General features: G+C 37.0%; 1 protein-coding gene across 3 annotated transcripts in view; it reads left to right on the top strand.

The window, feature by feature from the left end:
* The first annotated feature begins 300 nt into the window (after positions 1-300).
* The window catches only part of TPR (translocated promoter region, nuclear basket protein), a 43,936-nt gene continuing 25,214 nt past the window's right edge, over positions 301-19,022 (top strand). For 2 of the 3 annotated variants that reach the window (XM_052801500.1, XM_052801499.1), the window contains exons 1-23: positions 301-516; positions 2,196-2,300; positions 2,758-2,831; positions 4,232-4,328; positions 4,687-4,790; positions 5,471-5,635; positions 6,372-6,464; positions 6,587-6,667; positions 8,116-8,203; positions 8,718-8,858; positions 9,870-9,961; positions 11,350-11,547; positions 12,077-12,184; positions 12,734-12,960; positions 13,672-13,835; positions 14,233-14,372; positions 14,454-14,602; positions 14,902-15,064; positions 15,500-15,634; positions 16,423-16,563; positions 16,733-16,901; positions 17,384-17,550; positions 18,521-18,673. In XM_052801500.1, coding sequence (XP_052657460.1) covers positions 366-516; positions 2,196-2,300; positions 2,758-2,831; positions 4,232-4,328; positions 4,687-4,790; positions 5,471-5,635; positions 6,372-6,464; positions 6,587-6,667; positions 8,116-8,203; positions 8,718-8,858; positions 9,870-9,961; positions 11,350-11,547; positions 12,077-12,184; positions 12,734-12,960; positions 13,672-13,835; positions 14,233-14,372; positions 14,454-14,602; positions 14,902-15,064; positions 15,500-15,634; positions 16,423-16,563; positions 16,733-16,901; positions 17,384-17,550; positions 18,521-18,673 — 3,105 coding nt within the window. In that variant the 5' untranslated portion in view covers positions 301-365. Of the gene's footprint in view, positions 517-2,195; positions 2,301-2,757; positions 2,832-3,717; positions 3,781-4,231; positions 4,329-4,686; positions 4,791-5,470; positions 5,636-6,371; positions 6,465-6,586; positions 6,668-8,115; positions 8,204-8,717; positions 8,859-9,869; positions 9,962-11,349; positions 11,548-12,076; positions 12,185-12,733; positions 12,961-13,671; positions 13,836-14,232; positions 14,373-14,453; positions 14,603-14,901; positions 15,065-15,499; positions 15,635-16,422; positions 16,564-16,732; positions 16,902-17,383; positions 17,551-18,520; positions 18,674-19,022 lie in introns of those variants that run through there. The other variant, XM_052801501.1, reaches the window with a different exon arrangement.

The following is a 19,022-nucleotide window of genomic DNA, read 5'->3' as shown; positions in this document are numbered from 1 at the left end:
ATGCTTTGAGTGGCGGAAGCTGTAACGCCTCCTCCTGCATCTCCCGGGCGCGCAGGACGCCTTAGAAGGGCGAGCGACCTCGTGGCGAGCTTCGAGACGAAGCCTTCGGGACTCCTGTCTCGATTTTAGCGGCCTTCATGTATCAACCCGCAACTCTAGCCTCACTCAACATGGCGGAAAGAATGGCCTTACCGGAAACGGAAGTGCTTAGTGGCGCGCCGCTCCTTGCCTGGAAAACTACACTTCCCATGATTCCGCGGGGGGGCGTCCCACCTGCACGCTCATGCGTCAATGCGGCGCCTGCACCCTTGGGCGCGTCGCGGCCGGTGGCGGTTAGGCCGGAAAGCGCAGCGGCTGCTTCCAAGATGGCGGCTGTGCTGCAGCAGGTCCTGGAGCGCGCCGAGCTCTCCAAGCTGCCCAAGCCGGTGCAGGGGAAGCTGGAGCGCTTCCTGGCCGATCAGCAGAGCGAGATCGACGGGCTCCGAGCCAGGCATGAGCGCTTCAAGGTGGACAGCGGTGAGTCTGGGGAGGGGGAAGCTGGGAGGACGGGAACGGAGGTGAGGGGGCAGCTGGAACAGTGCAGGCCCCGGGCTGCTCCGTGCGGAGGGGGCCGCGCTGCCCAAGGGCTGCGCGGTATCCGCTCGTCCCGGTGCTCGGGCAGAGGCAGCGGGCCGGCGGCTCGGGTGCGAACGGGTGGGCTGGGGTCGGGCCGGGTGCCCCCCCCTCCTCCTCCGCCGCCGCGCGATGTTGTGGTCCCTTTTGATGAGAGGAGGGAGGGAGGTAGGCTTGGGCCTGACGGGTCGTTGTCTTCGAAACGCTTTCGGGGGGTGACCTGGGGCCTGTGAGGTGGGGGTGTGCGTCCTCTGGCTGGGAAGGGGCCGTGAAGTGGGGGACATGCCCGCTGGCTGGGAAGGGACCCTTCAATTGAGACCTGATAGGGTTTTTTTCTCTCACTTTCGCTTGGCAAGAGGAGTCTGATTTTTTTTTTTTCTTTTGCAAAGGGTTATTCAGGGTTAAAACTACATTCGAAATGGGCTTAAAGAACAGCCTTTAATCACGTTTTTAACAAGCATTGGTATGCTTCCTAGTTGTGGAAGATTCGTTTACCCGACTCTCAGATAGCCTTAGGTTTATACTTTTTCTGTTAAATTCCATGTTGAAGACCATAACCTCTCCATATAAAATGTTCCTGATAGAATCAACGTTTTTATATTGATTTGGAGCTTACTACATCACAGAAAAATAATACCAGTAGAGATGAGAGAAGAGTGTAGATGAGTGTAAGCACTGGGCAGGCTTGTGAATATGAGTTAATTTATTGGGTAGGTGACATACTTCTGATGTAAACTTTACTTCCACCTTTCCTTCAACCTTTCTGCCTCTTTCATGATAAAAATCTCGCTAAAGTGAATTAATAAAGTGTAGTGTAAATTAAGGTAGCCCACAGATTTTAGCAGGTTAGTCTCTTTCAGGTCCATTCTTCTCATATGTGGCTGGAGGGGCAGCATTTTTTGAAATTGTAAGATATGATAGGAAGCATAAGATAAGTAAAAATTTCTCAGTGCTTCCTTAGAAGCCCACTGTGCCTGAGAGTCAGAATAGTTCTGCTTTTACTAAGTATTTTACAGTTAAGCTCTATGACACAGTTACTGTTTCAGATAACCAAAATTTAGATCTAATAATTTTTTTCAGTGCTATGGGATATGCAGCATAGAGCACAAGAGTTCATTTTAAGAAGTGCTCATTAAAAATTTTCTAAATCAAATCCTTGATACCTAGGGTTATGTGGATTTTATTGTATGTGTATAGAAATACGCTACAGGTAAAAGAAGTTTTAAGTTGATGAGACCACACTGCATAATTTGCTGATACAATGTTCTCTAGCTACATCAATAATGTTACAGAACTATTAGAATTAGTTAGGCTGTTAATTTATGGATCGTTGCTGGAAACATACCACTTTCCTTGCTAACAAAAGTATTTTAAACAATGTTAACTTAATGTGGAAATGCATCTTTTTGCCTTCAAAAATACTTTTTTCTCCAAATTCTACTGTAGTCTTATTATTTTTAGATATTTTCTTTATAAATACTGTTCTTTACTAAAGATGTCCATTAATAAGGATCCTTGATAAAGGTGAGAAAGAAAAAGAAATGTTTATTAAGTGAAATTGAGATAACATTGTTATTTTGCAGAACAACAGTACTTTGAAGTAGAAAAGCGTCTGGCTCAAAGTCAGGAGAGACTTGTAAATGAGACACAAGAATGTCAAACTCTCCGTGAGGAGCTTAAAAAACTTAGTAAGTATAACTGCACATTCTGAAGATTGGACAGGATATTCATTCCTTAGTCTAATGGTATGCTGAAACGCTTTAAGTTTTAATTAGGAGTTCAAAATCCATCCATCAACTACATTTGTTGTTTCTGCAAGTAGAGAGATGTTTTGCTTTTGTGTTCAAGTTGGCTTTTTTTTAATGGAATTTTTGTTCTAATGGAAAAAAGAAACAACCTTGCTTTCTGATTTTTGTAGTAATAGTAGTACAGTGGGTTATGTATTGATCTTCACAATAAATGCCTCTACTCTAAGCATTGCATTAGTTTGCCACAATACTACCTAGTCCATCCACAGCAAAGTCTTGAATTCTTATTTTTTCTTATGTTGTTAAGGGAAATTTTGGCTTAATGGCATCTGGAGAGTGAATTCTGTCATTATGTTACAGTGGAGGTCCCTCACTACTATTTCTTTTTATCCAACAGATGAACAGTTGAAGTCACTGAATGAGAAAAATAAAGAACTTGAAGCTGCTCAGGATCGCAGTGCAGCCATTCAGGTACTGGAAGAACCTGACGATAAGTTGAAAGGCTTTGGTTCGCATGTCTCATTGCAGAAAAGAATGCAATCAATTCCCAAACTGGGCCATATCGATATCAGTACAAATATGTACTGGTGTACATATTTACATGTCCATATGGCTGTGCCTACAGGAAAATTGTGTGGATTTTTTAAGTAAATGCAGGTGGTTTAGTAAACTGATTTACAGGTTAACGTATGTCAGAGCAGGTGCTTTAATTTCAGTCTGGATAGATTGTTTCATTCTAGCTGAAACCTGTTGTGAGGTGACTTTAAGCCGAACCTCAAAAATTGGACAAAGGTATAAAGAAGAGTTGTGTTTTTTCCCCCATCCTTTCCCACACTCTGGCACAGTTTACCTTGCATTATGCTCAAAAGTCATGGGGTTGCAGGATGAGTCACTTCCACTGACTGATCCAGCAGACCACTAATTTTGGAGCAGGAAGCAAAAACATTATTAGAGTGATTTTTCCACAATGAGAAGACAGATCTGATTGTTTCCCCAGAGGGGCTTACCTGGGCCTAACTGAAGTGGTTTGTACTGACACCTTAGAAGGCAGAAGCAGTACTATAGCCTATAAATGATCCAAGAATATTGACTTTTATTTGATTTTTTTATTGATTTTTTGCATGTGTTCATACTTTGGTTACTCTTTTAACTCTTATATTTAACCAAATAAAACTGTTTCAGTGAAGTCTTAACTATCAAAGCTGTCTTTCAAAGAATATTAAAATTAGATGCAGTTTTGAAGAGATCCTGTTGCTTCTTTTGGATTTCTATTAGGCCTTCAGTTCATTTCATCTACTTTAAGTTCAATGATTTTCATTCTAATCTTCATTCAAATACAGCTAGAACCAGAGGGAGTCTTGTGGCAGTCTGGACCTGTCTATGCCAATTGAAAAGCAAAGGCATGAAAACTACCTATTCAGTATGCTGGTCTCAAGCTGTGTGATACTTCTCTCATCTTTGCTGTCTAATCTTATGTGATAGTGGCATTTCACATTTAAGCACAAAGGGCCAGCTGGACATTAGTATCAGAGTGATTTATGGGGAAAAACAAAACATTAATTGAAACATGTTGGCTATTAGGCACTAGAAGAAAGAGGTACATTAACCTGCCTTTGTTTGAATTCCATACCCCAACATGATAGAAAAAATGGAAGCAGCCATGCTTTCATACTATGTAGTTTAGACTGATTCAGCTGCCCACTATAAAAGCCTCTTATCCCAGTTTTCAGTTGGCTAGGGTAACTTACTGTGGTTTAGCATGCTTCTCTGTGATGGTAAGTGTACCAAGGTGGTATAGTGACTATAAACTATTATAGAAAGTTGATCACATTTCTTTATTGCTCTTTTGCTGTTGTTTTTTTTTTTTTCAGAGCCATTTAAGTAGAGAAAAAGAAGAACTGGAAGCCGAAAAGAGAGATTTGGTTCGAACAAGTGAAAGACAATCTCAGGAAGTTGAACATTTAAACGGTATAGCCAAGAAGATACTAACAAAATATTTCACGTGATTTTGCTAAAGTCATGCTTGAACAATTGAACTGGTATGGAGTATCCAGTTTGTATAGGCAGCGCCAAGTAATGGATTAGCAGAAAAAAGTATTTAGAGAAAAGGAAACAAGGCAGGAAATTACATGCTAATTGCAGAAAAACAGAGCAGTTTGATGGTTGGTTTTGTAGATATAAAAACACGTTATACAATATCTTACTGTACAATATACAATCACATACATTATATCTTGTTTATTCTCATTCTTTACAATTTAGTTAAGCTGAGCAATTAAAGCTGTTATCAGATTAGCTTTTTTTAACACTGATTTCTCTCTTCCAGAGGATGTTAAACGCTTAAATGAAAAGCTTACAGAAGCAAGCACAGAAAAGGTGAAACTTCAGTTAAAGTTGGATGAACTTCAAACATCAGATGTTTCCATGAAGGTATGTAGTACTTTATATGCATAGTACATGTTAATGTTCTAATAAGTAGTTGTTAATTTGTGATGTAATCATCATTTTGTCATTATTGTCTTTGAAAGTAGGTTAAGTGTACTCCTGTTATTTATAACAAGTTATTTTATTATAAAATTGGTGGCTGTGACTGGAAATAAGATATATATTTATAGAAGGCAAGGGGGCGTGAAGTGGGGCAAGCATGTCCAAGCCTCACTGGTGGCAATGGTGGCTGCTCCTGCACACTAGGAAGAACGACTCCAGGTCCGTGAGGGCAGGTAGAAAGGAGAAAAATAACTGTTTGTGAACCTGCACCATTTCTCTGTAGGCAGAATAAACTCCATAAAAAGCTGAAAGAGAGGAGGAAAGGAGAAAAGAGAAGGAAAACTCTGATACTTTAGTTTATTTGCTTTAACTAGATATTAATCTAGTTAATGTTCCCAGCTAACATAAACTTTGAGGAAACTAACTCAAGTTTCAAGAAGTTCTTGTAGTGTGAGACTGGTAAGTCAGTATTACCAATGTAATAAGGGACACTGCCTGTCATTTGGTGCTATTTACCAAATTACAGTACATTTTTGCTACTCCTACTCTGATCGTACTACTTTGATTAGCTTCTTTATTTTCTGTGGAAACGGTAAAATTACACTATGCAATTTTCTTTTTAGTACCGTGAGAAAAGGTTGGAGCAAGAAAAAGAACTACTACAGAATCAAAACACGTGGCTGAATGCTGAGTTGAAAGCCAAAACAGATGAACTTCTACATACTGCCAGGGAGAAAGGCAATGAAATCTTGGAGCTTAAATGTAATCTGGAGAACAAGAAGGAGGAGGTAGTGTAATTGCTGAGTGCTTTTACCATTTCTTATAAATTATACCTCCTGATTAACTGTATTAAACAAAAGTGAGTACTTTAATAACTGTATTCGAATTAAAAAAAAAATAAATGTTTTGCAATTAATAAGGAGGTGTTCGTTCTTTTAACTTGTGATTTTTAAGGAATACGTACAGTTACCATTATCTGGATTAGAAAAGTCAAAGATTTTAGTTATAAGCTAGATGTTTGGCGTAGCTGATAACAAAGCTATGTAACAGTATAATGCTATTAAAATGTATGGCAATACAGATCTTAATAAGGGGAAGGGGCAGAAGCATCTGACTTAACATTCTTTGTGGATTGGAGGGATAATATTTTTATTTTCCTGCAACAAAATACATGGCAGAATCAATGGCTGTATTTTGAAAATACACAGCTTCAGTGAGCTTCTGTTTGAGTACCTGAGCAGCTTCTTTAAAAACTGACAATTGGTCAGGTTTTCTGTGGCACTTAGCTCCACTGAGGCTTGTGGGTTTGTTTGGTTATGCATAATTGGAGCAATTTGGAGACTCTCACTTTTTCATTTAGCTGAATGCGTGGGAGCAAAGACTGTTAGAAAATGTAACCATTTATGCTCTTTCTGGAACTTTGGGGTTTTTTAAAGTAAAAAACAATGAGATGGGTATTTTCCAAAATAAACTGGACTAGAAAGACAAATCTATACATAGTGTTCTCATTTATTCTTTGAACAGGTTTCCAGAATGGAGGAACAGGTAAACAGCTTAAAACAGTCAAATGAAAATCTTCAGAAGCATGTGGAAGACCTTTTGAATAAACTGAAGGAGGTAAGATGACTTGAAGTATACGTGAAACAGCATTACAGTTGCTTCTACAAATTAAAAACCAAAATGTGTGAAACAGAAATAGTGGAATGCTCCCCCACCCTGTCTCTTCTTTAATTTACTAGGCAAAAGAACAGCAAGGTAGTATGGAGGAAAGATTCCACAATGAACTGAATGCCCACATAAAATTATCCAATTTATATAAGGTGAGTTTATTGAGTCTGTTATAAGTGTATACTAGTATTACTTGGGGATGAATCTTAGCATTAAATGTAATGCAGGCCAGTTTCAGGGGTTTTTTTCCCCACAAAATGTGGGTGTGGGAAGACTACTTTCCATTGCAAAACACTGTGCAACATCCAAAACATTGTTTTCTTTGCTGCTGTCTTAGGCAGCATTTGAAATCTTATGTTGCTTGGATCATTTTGTAAATTAAGCAAAACTGGGGTTAAAATGGTAATTTTATGCTAACTGTTTTGAGGCTTCATGTTGGATGAAAGTGATGTGTTGGGAGGTAAAGGTTTGTATGTAAAATATGACTATGCAAGAGATTTTTCTGAGTTTGGTTAGTAGAAGTTCATTTCAAATAACACTGCAAGTGTTAGCGATCTGATTAAGACACAGCTGAATGTCATGTATTGTGTCAAATAAGCACCATCCAAAGAAGTAATTTTTGTTTGTTTTGTCGGCTCAAAGACTGAAAAATATCCTGTAGCGTATTGACTAAGACAAAGTCAGCTAAAGAGGACAACTGATTGCTCTTTAGTTTACACATATTAGATTCATAGGTTAATGAGCTCTGTTTCCTGAGTTTCTTGCATAGATAACTCACATAAACATTCTACCCTGTTTAATTCTGAGGTCTACATTAATACTTGTCTGATTAGATGTAAACTGATGTCCCTTCATTGAACAGCAAGTCAATAACTAACTTTTCTGGAGCATAATGCATTATCATTTACCTTTTAATTTGGTTTTGGTTTGGTTGGTTGGTTTTTTTACTCCTACTCATTCATGCTTTTATTATAGAATCACTGATTTGAAGGAGCTTAAAGATTTGTCTTCCACTTAACATAGGGTTTGCTATGTACTTGTAGCTTCTGATGTATTTGTCTGACCTGATATTAACAGCATTGAGATTGAGTGCCCTGCCATGGGAGCATTTCTGAGACTTCGCTGATTAGCAGAAGTTGAATCAACTTTATTTCAGTTATCTCTAATGGACTTGCGGAATTGCTAAAGTATTGTACAGTCTTGCACTTGTGAGATCACTAACTGGAAGCAAAGCAAGTTTATACAAGATTCCCTAAAAATACCAAATTTTTCAGAGTTATTAAAATTGAGTACTCAAAATTGCTCCAAATTTTCTTTAGTGAAGAGAAGGAACAAAGTCAGCACCAGCTATAAAGCAGCTAAAGGGCGTACATTTTATTTGGATTCGTCGTATCAAATCTGTCTGACACTTCTTACTCTCAGATGGGCAGTTTGCATCAAGGTGAGACTTAATCCAAGTGGAAAGAGAATTGTCCAGTCTAGGTGAATCTTTTAGATTTTACTCAAAAAACTACATGTTCATAATTTTTGGTCAGTTTGAGCTTTCTTATAAAAATATAGTTGCTATGTACTAAAAGGTAAATAAAATGCTTTTATTTAGAGTGCTGCTGATGACTCAGAGGCAAAGAGCAATGAACTGACAGGAGCTGTAGAAGAGCTGCACAAGCTCCTGAAGGAAGCAGGTGAAGGTAAGCTGTGAGTAAGAAACGGCAAATGGAACAGAACAGTTGTGCTCCTTTAACTGTCTTGATCCATTGAAAAATAAGTATTGAGCGTTTATGGAAGGAACTTCATCAGGCTTTTGGGATGGTGGAAATATCAGTTACTTTGTAACAAAAATTTTATGTGACTATTTGAATTTACTTGGGGGAGGAACTATTTTCAAATATACCTGGAATTTTATTTTGGATTTTGATGAAAGGATTTAATTTTGCAAGGTATGTCTTAATTTTAGTTTCTTGTTTTAGATTCCTTTTCACTGATAAAAGGACAGTTCATATTTTAGCCCTGTCCTAAGCAAAGGTGATAGGCAGCAGTTCATGCTTCTGTCATGCTACTGAGTTTTCTTATCAGCATGAACCTCTGCAGATCATACAAAGTTAAATTTAAGGTACATATGCAAATTCTGATCTTTTTAGAAGGAAAAAAAAACCCAAACAAACCACCACAACACAGCAAGCTGCTTGTCTGATTTAATTTTAGCTAATAAAGCAACCCAGGAGCATTTGGCCGAGGTGGAAGAGTCAAAAGTTGTAATGGAAAAAGAACTGAGAGAGAAGATCAGTAAACTGGAAAAGGAGCTGGAGAATGCTAATGACTTACTGTCCGCTACAAAGCGCAAAGGTAGGGATAACACTGGGAACTAAAATACAGAAAGCCTCAGACTTTCTATCATCTTGCATGAAAATACTCTGCCGAATTTCTGTAGGAAGTAAGTGCATTCATCTTAACTCATCTTTGGTCATTTCTAATCATGAATTTTAGAAGCTTTTTCATGTGTGTGTATGTGTGTATATATATATATATGAAAATATATACTTTTTTTTCCCCCACCGGAAAATGCATTTCTATCAAAATGGTTTTTTAAGTTCATTTGTTAATCTGACATCTTTTTAAAGAAAAGGGAGAGGAAACATTTCCTTAAGGCTGAATCGTCATGCTTTTAATTATTATCTAGAGAGGGGAGTAGGGATGATAAACTATTCTTGTTTTCCTCTTAAAAAAAAAAAAACAACAACAAAAGAAAAAACCAACAGAAAAGCTCTGTCCTTAAATTTCTATCTAACATTAAATCTTGCTCAGTATTCGCTGTTATAGTTCTATCTTTTTATGTTGAAAAAGAGTAGTTTGTTTGCTATATATAAGTAATTTCTAAAGGAAAGAGAGAGCAGAGCACAAAGGAATGGAGAGGCATGAAGTGTGTTTGCTGTATCCCTATGTTAATTTATGAAAGTAAACCAGTGCTCTGCCACTCTAAACCCCCGGCAGTTTGCTGAGAAATCTGATGTTAAGCTTTGCTCCCGCTATTTCAGTTGCTTACATTCAGAAATGATCTATATTTTAAGAGTCTAATAGCAAAAGCTTTTCAGCATTTCACATTAAACTAGTAAGAGACACTGATAATGTATGACATGGAATATTGTATGTAATACCAGTCACTTGCACGTGTGTCTGTATATTATAGATTACAGAAAGCTCTTAAACCAGTAACTTTAAGGGCTTAAAATAGTAATTTAAAATACAGTAGTTATAAAGCACAAAGGTGAATGAAGACATTCTTTGTATTAATAAAGAATATTTATGATGGGAATTATTGCAGCTTTTTAATGGTAATTGGTGGGATTATATCTTCAGGAGCCATATTGTCTGAGGAGGAACTGGCAGCTATGTCTCCCACTGCTGCAGCAGTAGCTAAAGTAGTCAAGCCTGGAATGAAATTAACTGAGGTAAGTGAGAAGAAACTCTTTGGTTTTGAGGCCCTTGAAATGCCAACAGAGAGACGCTAATCATATAAGGGTGCAGACTTCATTGACTCTTGGATTTGGTGTAATGCCTGACTGAAGTTGACAAAATCTTTTCTTGCGTTTGAGGCAGACTTTACTGGCTAAATTATTAGGATTTTTTTCAATGTACCTTAGAGTTTTTCTTTAGTAGATCAAAACATTTGTAGGGTCTTTAAGTTCTTTTTCTGAAATACGGGGGTTTTTGTGCACATAAACTTATTTTCTGTATGCAATTTTGGCAGGAGCTTTTTTTTTTTCCTTATTTACATAATTTTTTAATCTGTACAGCTGCACATTTGGCTTATACTTGCAGAAAAATTTAACATAATCATAGAATAGTTTGGATTGGAAGGGACCTTAAAGATCAACCCATCTGCCGTGGGCAGGGACACCTTCCACTAGACCAGGTTGCTCAAAGCCCCATCCAACCTGGCCTTGACCACTTCCAGGGATGGGACATCCACAACCACTCTGGGCAACCTGTTCCAGTTCTTGCCACCTTCACAGTAAAATTTTTTTTCCCAATACCTAACCTAAATCTACCCTCTTTCAGTTTAAATCCGTTACCCCCCCCGTCCTATCACTACACTCCCTGTTAAAGAGTCCCTCCCCAGCTTTCCTGTAGGCCCCCTTTAACTACTGGAAGGCTGCTATAAGGTCTCCTTGGAGCCTTCTCTTCTCCAGGCTAAACAACCTCAACTGTCCCAGCCTGTTCTCATAGGGGAGGTGCTCCAGCCCCCTGATCATCTTCATGGCCCTCCTCTGGACCCACTCAAGCAGGTCCATGTCTTATGCTGGGGGCCCCAGAGCTGAACACAGTACTCCAGGTGGGGTCTCATGAGAGCAGAGTAGAGTGGGGGAATCGTCTTATGTTGGTAGGTCGTACGTATTCCATGGTTTTTTTACACTTCTGTTTATGCAATTTGTATTTTCATTTTGTTTATTATTGGTCATTTTGTCCAGCCATTAAATTACTTTCTTCTGTGCTTGCTGCTTTCTTTTGTGATACTAGTTTTGATATTTCTATTGTCTTAAACTTGCGTAAGATTTGTCCCTTTTACATAGAATTCTTCTATTGCACACAGTTGAACTATAAAAGTTTCCCATTTTTAAATTAATAGGGGTAACTGCTTTGCCATGGTATGAGTCCTAAAAACACATTGTTTTGAAAGTCCAACTTGTTTCTCTGAATTAACAAGTTTAGAGTTGTATGAAATTATACTGCTTTAAGGTATGAATTGTATACTTACCAGTGGCTCCTTTTTAAGAGGTCTGTCCAGGTGTATCAAAAACAAACAAACAAACAAAACCAAAAAAATCTTTTGTTGCAGCTGTACAATGCATACGTAGAAACTCAGGATCAGTTGCTTTTGGAAAAGCTGGAGAATAAGAGAATCAATAAATATTTGGATGAAATAGTGCAGGAAGTAGAAGCCAAAGCACCCATCTTAAAACGTCAGCGTGAAGAATTTGAGCGTTCCCAAAAAGCTGTTGCTAGTCTGTCTGCAAAGCTTGAACAAGCTATGAAGGTCAGTATAAAATAAAAGTGCATGTAAATTTCTGGAAAAAATGTCTTTTTAATTCCTTAATCCTAATGGCTGTCAATAAATGTATAAAATGGATCTTTTAGTCAACTTTTATTGTGGGAAAATATCTGTTGAACTTTCTAGCTTGCGATTTAGTGGGCTGTGCAAAGAATTTTACAGAACCAACATTTTTCACAGTTTTTTACAGTGAAGGCTTAAATGTGGTGACTTATAATCTCTGATTTTCTGAGAGAGTAGAATTCTTTATAAACAAAGATTAGTATTTGTCCAAAGAAATAAAATCAGACTTCGGTGCTCACTTCCCATTAACTTTAATACATACACTAATACAGCATGAAAGAGTGTGGCTTTTGATTCCTAAACATTTGGAGTTTATCCTTTGGAGTGTTACTTCAAAGTAGTGAAGTGCTGTTTGATTCGCAAGGCATGTCTCTACATGACATTATCTCTCTGGAAAGGAATGTGTCGGAGTTGAATTGCTACGTGTTTCTTAATGTTTGTATCCTCACAGGAAATCCAACGATTGCAGGAGGATGCCGATAAAGCCAATAAGCATGCGTCTCTGCTTGAAAGAGAAAACCAGAGACTGGAAATACAAGTAAAAGATCTTTCACAGCAGGTAGAACAAATGTTGCTATAGTTAAATGTACTATTTGCAATTTATTTATTAATATGGTGCTGTATTTCTGAAGTTTACTTTGAAGTTGTGTTCAACCACAGTCATGTAGACTTTGGTTGTCATAAAAGCCTTAGTGATGTTAAAAGCTTATCCTTAGGGCAACATGGTATTTACATTTCTGTTTACAAAGTTAGAGTAAGTTTAGCTGCATAGAAGTGCTGCTGCTTTGGGATAATATTGTTAAACATCTGACATGGAAAATTCAGATAAAGATAGATAGCTATATAACTTCTTTGTTTGATTGGAATGTCCTGTGATCTGTTTGCAGAACTGAACACAGACTATCTACTTCTGACCTTGATGTGGTTTCCTTTTGTCAGACTGTTTTTCCTATAATGTAATTATCTTACAAGAATTTATTGATTGTAATAGTTTGTATATTGTAGGAAAAAAATATTTAATTTCCAAGTACTTTATTTCTAATTATTGTTTTTCAGAGTGAACTTTTGAGTCTGTGTGCAAGTCTTACACTGGAATGTTCTCTTTCAGATTCGTGTGCTTTTAATGGAACTTGAAGAAGCTAGAGGCAATCATGTGATTCGTGATGAAGAAGTGAGCTCTGCTGACATCAGTAGCTCTTCTGAAGTGATATCTCAACATCTAGTCTCTTACAGAAATATTGAAGAACTTCAGCAGCAGAATCAGCGTCTCTTGGTGGCTCTTCGGGAGCTGGGAGAAGCTAGAGAAAAAGAGGAGCAAGAAACAACATCATCAAAGTAGGCTATCTGTTCCTTCTTGTAAACTGTTTATACTAAATAGTAACAGGGATTTATTCAAACACTTTTCAGTTTTTTGCTTCTGATTGTTATTAATTGTGTGCATCTGCATATGTAAGTGCACATATGCTCGTGAGCAGCTATGTAATTCATAAAGGCAAATTGTTATTAAGCAGCACTGTCTTCAGGTTTAGATTGAAATGGCTTCATAGCTATATATCTTGTAATAGGTCCTCTCATCAAAATCCAAAGTAAAAATAATTGTCGGTCTTTTAGTGAATGTGATTTCACACAACAGAGCTGTTTTTCGAAAAAGAGAAGTTTTCATTCCCATTAGCTGAACAAAAAATTGCATATGTGCATGTCTAATTCACTAGCTGTAAAGCCCACAGATAATGTATTTCTGTATTAAAATAAATAATCAGCAGCCTGATTCTCTGCTTATGCTACTGACTGTTGTTTGAAGTTATTCACGTGAATAGAATTGTCTCTATTCTGCTTTTCATGGAAGAGGCCTACTTCCTTTGTCATCTACAAAATGGCAAGCCCAAAGGCCAGTCTTCTTATAATTTTGCTCAAAAACCTCAGTGGTGCTTAACTTTCAAAGATGCAATAAATGTACACTGAAGGACTGTGACAAAATGTAAGGGTTGTGTCATCTTGGTATGCCTCACTGTGTGTGTCACTGAAAACAACTGTTGTTGGTTTCAGAATTTCTGAGCTTCAGAGTCAGCTTGAGGAAGCTCTTAATGAGCTGGAAAAACTGCGTGAATCGCGTCATCATCAGTTGCAGCTTGTTGAGTCCATAGTTCGTCAACGTGATATGTTCCGCATATTGTTGGCACAGACCACAGGAGCTATCATTCCCTTGCAAGGTAAGCTTCACGTTTCTGCACCATTGGAAAAAAAAAATAAAATTGTCATTTGTTATGAGTTTTCAGTAATGGTGCTGTAATGGTACTAGTAACTTCTGTTAATCTAGTATTCAACTTTTACCCTTACTCACTGGAAGACCCGTGAATTTGGATTTAGACACATGATATTATTTTTACAGTATAATAGCTTGCTACATAATGACTGACATGTAGTGGTGACTACATGTGTTCTGGTAGCATACTGTAGGTATAAAGAATGAGTTACTCAGGAGAGCCCAAGACTTTCCTAGCAATACAGTATTTTTCTAGCCATATTTCAGTGTGACTGTATGATCTTCTGCTTTGGCAAGTATTCATTCAATTGTTGCCTTTAAAATTCCCTTTATCTTTTTTTTAGCTTCAGGTGTATTACCAGAGGAGATTTCTCTTACATCTACTCCAAAGCGCCCAAATTTACCTCAGGCCATATCAACTCCTGCTCCATTGTCAGTGACTGAGTCAGTGGAGACTGTGGAGGCTAAGGCTGCACTTAAGCAGGTATATTTTTCAATAAACACTGTAGAAAGCTATCACTATGTTTACTCTTGTAAGCACTTTAATGTCTGTTCTTTGATGTAGTTGCAGGAAGTTTTTGAGAACTATAAAAGAGAGAAGGCAGAGAATGACAAGTTGCTGAATGAACAAAATGAAAAGCTTCAGGAGCAGGTCACAGACTTGAGATCACAAAATGCAAAGATATCCACACAGCTGGAGTTTGCCTCCAAACGGTAAATTGGTTATTTAATTTCATTGCCTTATGTGTTCTCTGTCAACAGAATCATGTTGATTGCTTGATATCATTTGCTCAGGAAGAGTTGCCAGTTAAACATTAATATTGTCTATTCTGTTAAAGAACACAAAGGAAATAGTGAAGGAGGGATCAAGAATATACCTTATAGTTGAGTGAGCCACATATGTGAAAAGTGATGCACAAGAACATGAAACATACAGCTGTGTTCATATACCTCTTGCAGTTAAACAATTTAATGTGGCAAACGTAAACTTTGCTTTGTTGTTCCATGGGAAGTTATGAAATGCTGCAGGATAACGTTGAAAGTTATCGTAGAGAAATAACATCTCTGCATGAAAGAACCCAGAAACTCACAGCAACAACTCAGAAGCAAGAGCAGATAATTAACACTATGACTCAAGACCTGAGGGGAGCTAATGAAAAACTGGCAGTGGCAGAGGTTAGTAATACAGTGTATTATACTGCTAGATATTCCACGTTAGCAGGAGAGTTTTTCTTACGATTATCTTGAAAGCTGTCAGAACTTGAATGTGTGGCTTTTTGAGTGCATCAGCTATTAAATCTGTAAAAGCTTGTGTGCATGTATATCTGGTGCGTCCATTTGTAACATTCCACAAAATATCTCGAGTACAGAGTGAAGATGCAACAACATTCCGAAGGCGTTTCAGTTTACAGAGAAAACGGAATTTGATTAGTCAAACAGTTGTGTTCTTACTGTTCTTGGCTTAATTTGCATGAATTTTAATTTACAATCTATAATCTTAAAAGCTCTTTTTTAAAAACACTATTAACTAATCATAAAAAGTAATATTAAAATTAATGGACAGATTTGGGATTCATAACAAAGTTCTTGTTATTATTTGCTGTCTTAAAGGTGAGAGCAGAAAACTTAAAAAAAGAGAAAGATATCTTGAAGATGTCAGATGTGCGTTTGACTCAGCAACGTGAGTCTTTATTAGTTGAACAAAGAGGACAGAACTTGCTGCTTACTAATTTGCGAACTATTCAGGTATGTGGTATTATTCTTATGTCCAAGTTTGGTCTGTCTTTCAGAGTTTTCAATAAATACCCATGAAATGGAATAAAACAATCATGGCATAGGGTCTTAAAAATGGATTTTCTTTTTTGTTGTTGTTACAAATTGACACTGAACTTAAAATACTTGAGCAACTCGTTTAAGCACGTTTGTTATTCGTATCCTAAATTATGATACTCTACTATTTACCTGGGCAAAGTCCTGATAATTTTGAGTTGATGAGAAGGGTTTTCACGATAAAATGGGAACATAACACATGGAACAAAGTAAAAAGAAAAAATCTGTATGTTAATAAGGCAAAATATACCAGTGCCTGCCTTGGTAGTCTATTTTTCTATTGTTTTAAGGTATATTTACTTTTATACTTCTATGTTTTCTATTATAAGGTATATTGACTCTTAGAGTATATATTTATTTTTATATATATATTTAAGGTTGCACACTTTATTATGTGACTGAATTCTATTTCTGTAGTAGATCTTTTGGGTTTTATTAATCCCTGGAATTAGACTGCATGGGTAATAGATTTTCTTCTAATAATACTTATTGTATCAATATTATTAAAAAATCCTTCAGAACTAAGTCATACATTGTAAGTGCTACTTTTCCTAATTTTCTATATCTACCTATTATTGCTTGCTCCCTGCAGTAATTATCTTGTGATGGGAGAAGTGTGACAACTTTGTATGAAGTGCTGCAGTAATTCAGAAGAAATTTATTAAAGTGTATTGTAAGCATAGTGCATTGTGCTCTTTTATCAGGGAATACTGGAGAGGTCTGAGACGGAAACAAAACAAAGACTCAATAATCAGATAGAAAAGCTAGAGCGTGAGATATCTCAGCTGAAGAAGAAACTAGAAAGTGAGGTGGAACAAAGACATTCCCTTGCCAAAAATCAAGAGGTAAGTATAATTATAAATATGCTAAACTTGTTTTAGTGAAAATAAAGCAATAGTTATGTGGCTTCTGCCAGCTTACAGTGCATTGTTTTTCATACGTGAAATTTATAAACTTATTTGGTCTTTGTGCCATTTGTGAATAATTACAAGTTTAAGAACCTTGTGTTTTCAGGTTCATATCCTGGATCTTAAGAGGCAACTCGAGACTGAGACAAACCGTCACATTAACACAAAGGAACTTTTAAAGAATGCCCAGAAAGAAACTGCTATGTTGAAACAGCAGCTTAACAGTACAGAGGCTCAGCTAGCATCTCAGTCATCACAGAGGGCTCCAGGGAAAGGTAAGATGGTTTTCTATGTTGAATTTCTCTTTGTTAAACAATGCTGTCTGCAGAATGGTAAAATTCATAATTCATAATAACTTAGATTTAGGAGGACAGTACACTAAATAATAAACCTCTTCATTATTACAATCACATATTCAACCAATTATAACCAGGGTGATTTGTTAAATTAATGTCCAAGCAGTCTTTGACAAAGGGGAAAAATAAAGCAAAAAGGATCCCTTTTATTTTTATTTGAAAGAACTTAAGTCTGTTAGGTAACTTGTTTTTAAATAGCCAATTTTTTTTTGTCTGAATCAACAATGTTTATTGTAAGCCACTATTTTGGTTAGGGCTAACAGTTTTATTTAGGAAAGCTTTGTGAGAGTGATTGTTTTTTCCATGTTATTATCCTAAAAAGACTTCAGTTTTCAACAGAACAGTGGTTTGAAAAACTGAATTAAACTTCATCAGTTAATGAATGTGTTCTAATATTATAGGTCAGCCTAGTACAAGTGAAGATGTGGATGATCTTGTAAGTCGACTAAGACAAGCTGATGAACAAGTTAATGACCTGAGAGAAAGACTCAAGACTAGTTCTAGTAATGTGGAACAGTACAGGGCCATGGTTCTTAGTCTAGAGGAATCCCTTAATAAGGAAAAACAAGTAAGTAGTTGCCATTGTTTATTAGAGCAAAAACAGAAACAAAATGAAAGATTTTTTTTTTGTACTACAGTACAGTCTGTAAGACTATGGGAGGAATTACAAAAAAACTAAAGGTACTTTAGAAGGCATTAGAAGATAATGTAGTAAGACCATATTTTAGACAATTTTATTAAAAACACTTTTAATCATGGAAATATTAAATCTTTTTGGAGAATAGTTTTAAAATGTTGAATTGTAAATTTGATTCAAAGCTGTATTCTGCCAATGTCTTCCTTTGAAAGAGGGGAATTGACTTTTAAAAACTCTTCCTTATAACCCTGTGATCGATGATTAAAAATATTAATTAGCTCTCAATCAAAAGCAGTTAAATTTACACCTTCTGCATCAGTAAGGTCTTCAGTGATGCAAAAGAACACTCTATATGTGGTATTCATGGGAAAAGCTTAAGAATGACCTTCTGATCTGTCATACACTCCACCATGTTAATAGCAAATGAAGCCTGTTCTTTCAAGCTGTTCAGCATATCAAAATAAGATAAATTGGGGAAACAGAATTCTCATCTTCTACGGAAGTTACAGTATCAGTACATGATGGAGTGCTGTTTGTCTAGTATCCAAGTTCTCTGCCTGTCTGTGTTCTGTTACTGTAAAAACTTCATTGTGGCTTGATATGCTTTAACAATATTGCAGATTCTAGTGTGTGATAAAAAGATATGCTGGCTACTGCACATTTGAGTGCAGTCCCCTAAAACGTTTCTTATGTGTACTTCATGAGGTATTGCAGCTTTGAAGGAAAAAAAAATAAAATTCAAAGCTGTTTGTGATTCTCAACATTTTCAGTGTTGTTATTTTACATGAGGTGCTAGGAATACCTATTCTGGCTTTGAATTGGTAATAAAATACTGGTTTCATATCAGAATACCATATTTAAAGGGAAAAAAAATGATCTCTTATGGTGGCTTTTAATGAAGGTGACGGAGGAAGTTCGTGCAACAGTTGAAGCACGTCTGAAGGAGTCTTCAGAGTATCAAGCACAGCTAGAAAAGAAGCTGATGGAGTCAGAGAAAGAAAAGCAAGAACTGCAAGAGGAGAAGCGTAAAGCTGTGGAGAATATGGAACAACAGGTGTGTGCTGAATGCCCCCTCCCTTAAACTCCCTTGTAGAGAGTCCACAAGAATGTGCTTTTACATAATTGCCTAAACTTCAGTTTGTTTTCACAGTATAGTAGTGTGCAAAACTAAATCTTCTAGAATGTACAAAAGGCTAACTAAATTTGTGAGAGGTTTCCAAACACGAGTAGTACATTAACCTTATAACTTTTCTAGGGTGATTGTGTATTTAAAGCTGTCACTATCTTCCTGAACTTTGAGCAGAGTTTGCAGAAAAACATGAGTAAAAGCCTTTGAGAGAGGTTTCAGAAAACCCCTTTTGGAACATGAGCCAAAACCAAATTTGTAGCATGCACATCTTTTA

The sequence above is a fragment of the Harpia harpyja genome, chromosome 11 (genome assembly GCF_026419915.1).
Source record: "Harpia harpyja isolate bHarHar1 chromosome 11, bHarHar1 primary haplotype, whole genome shotgun sequence".
Lineage (NCBI taxonomy): Eukaryota > Metazoa > Chordata > Aves > Accipitriformes > Accipitridae > Harpia > Harpia harpyja.
The sequence above is the reverse complement of the archived record's forward strand: the minus strand, read 5'-3'. Positions and strand labels throughout refer to the sequence as shown.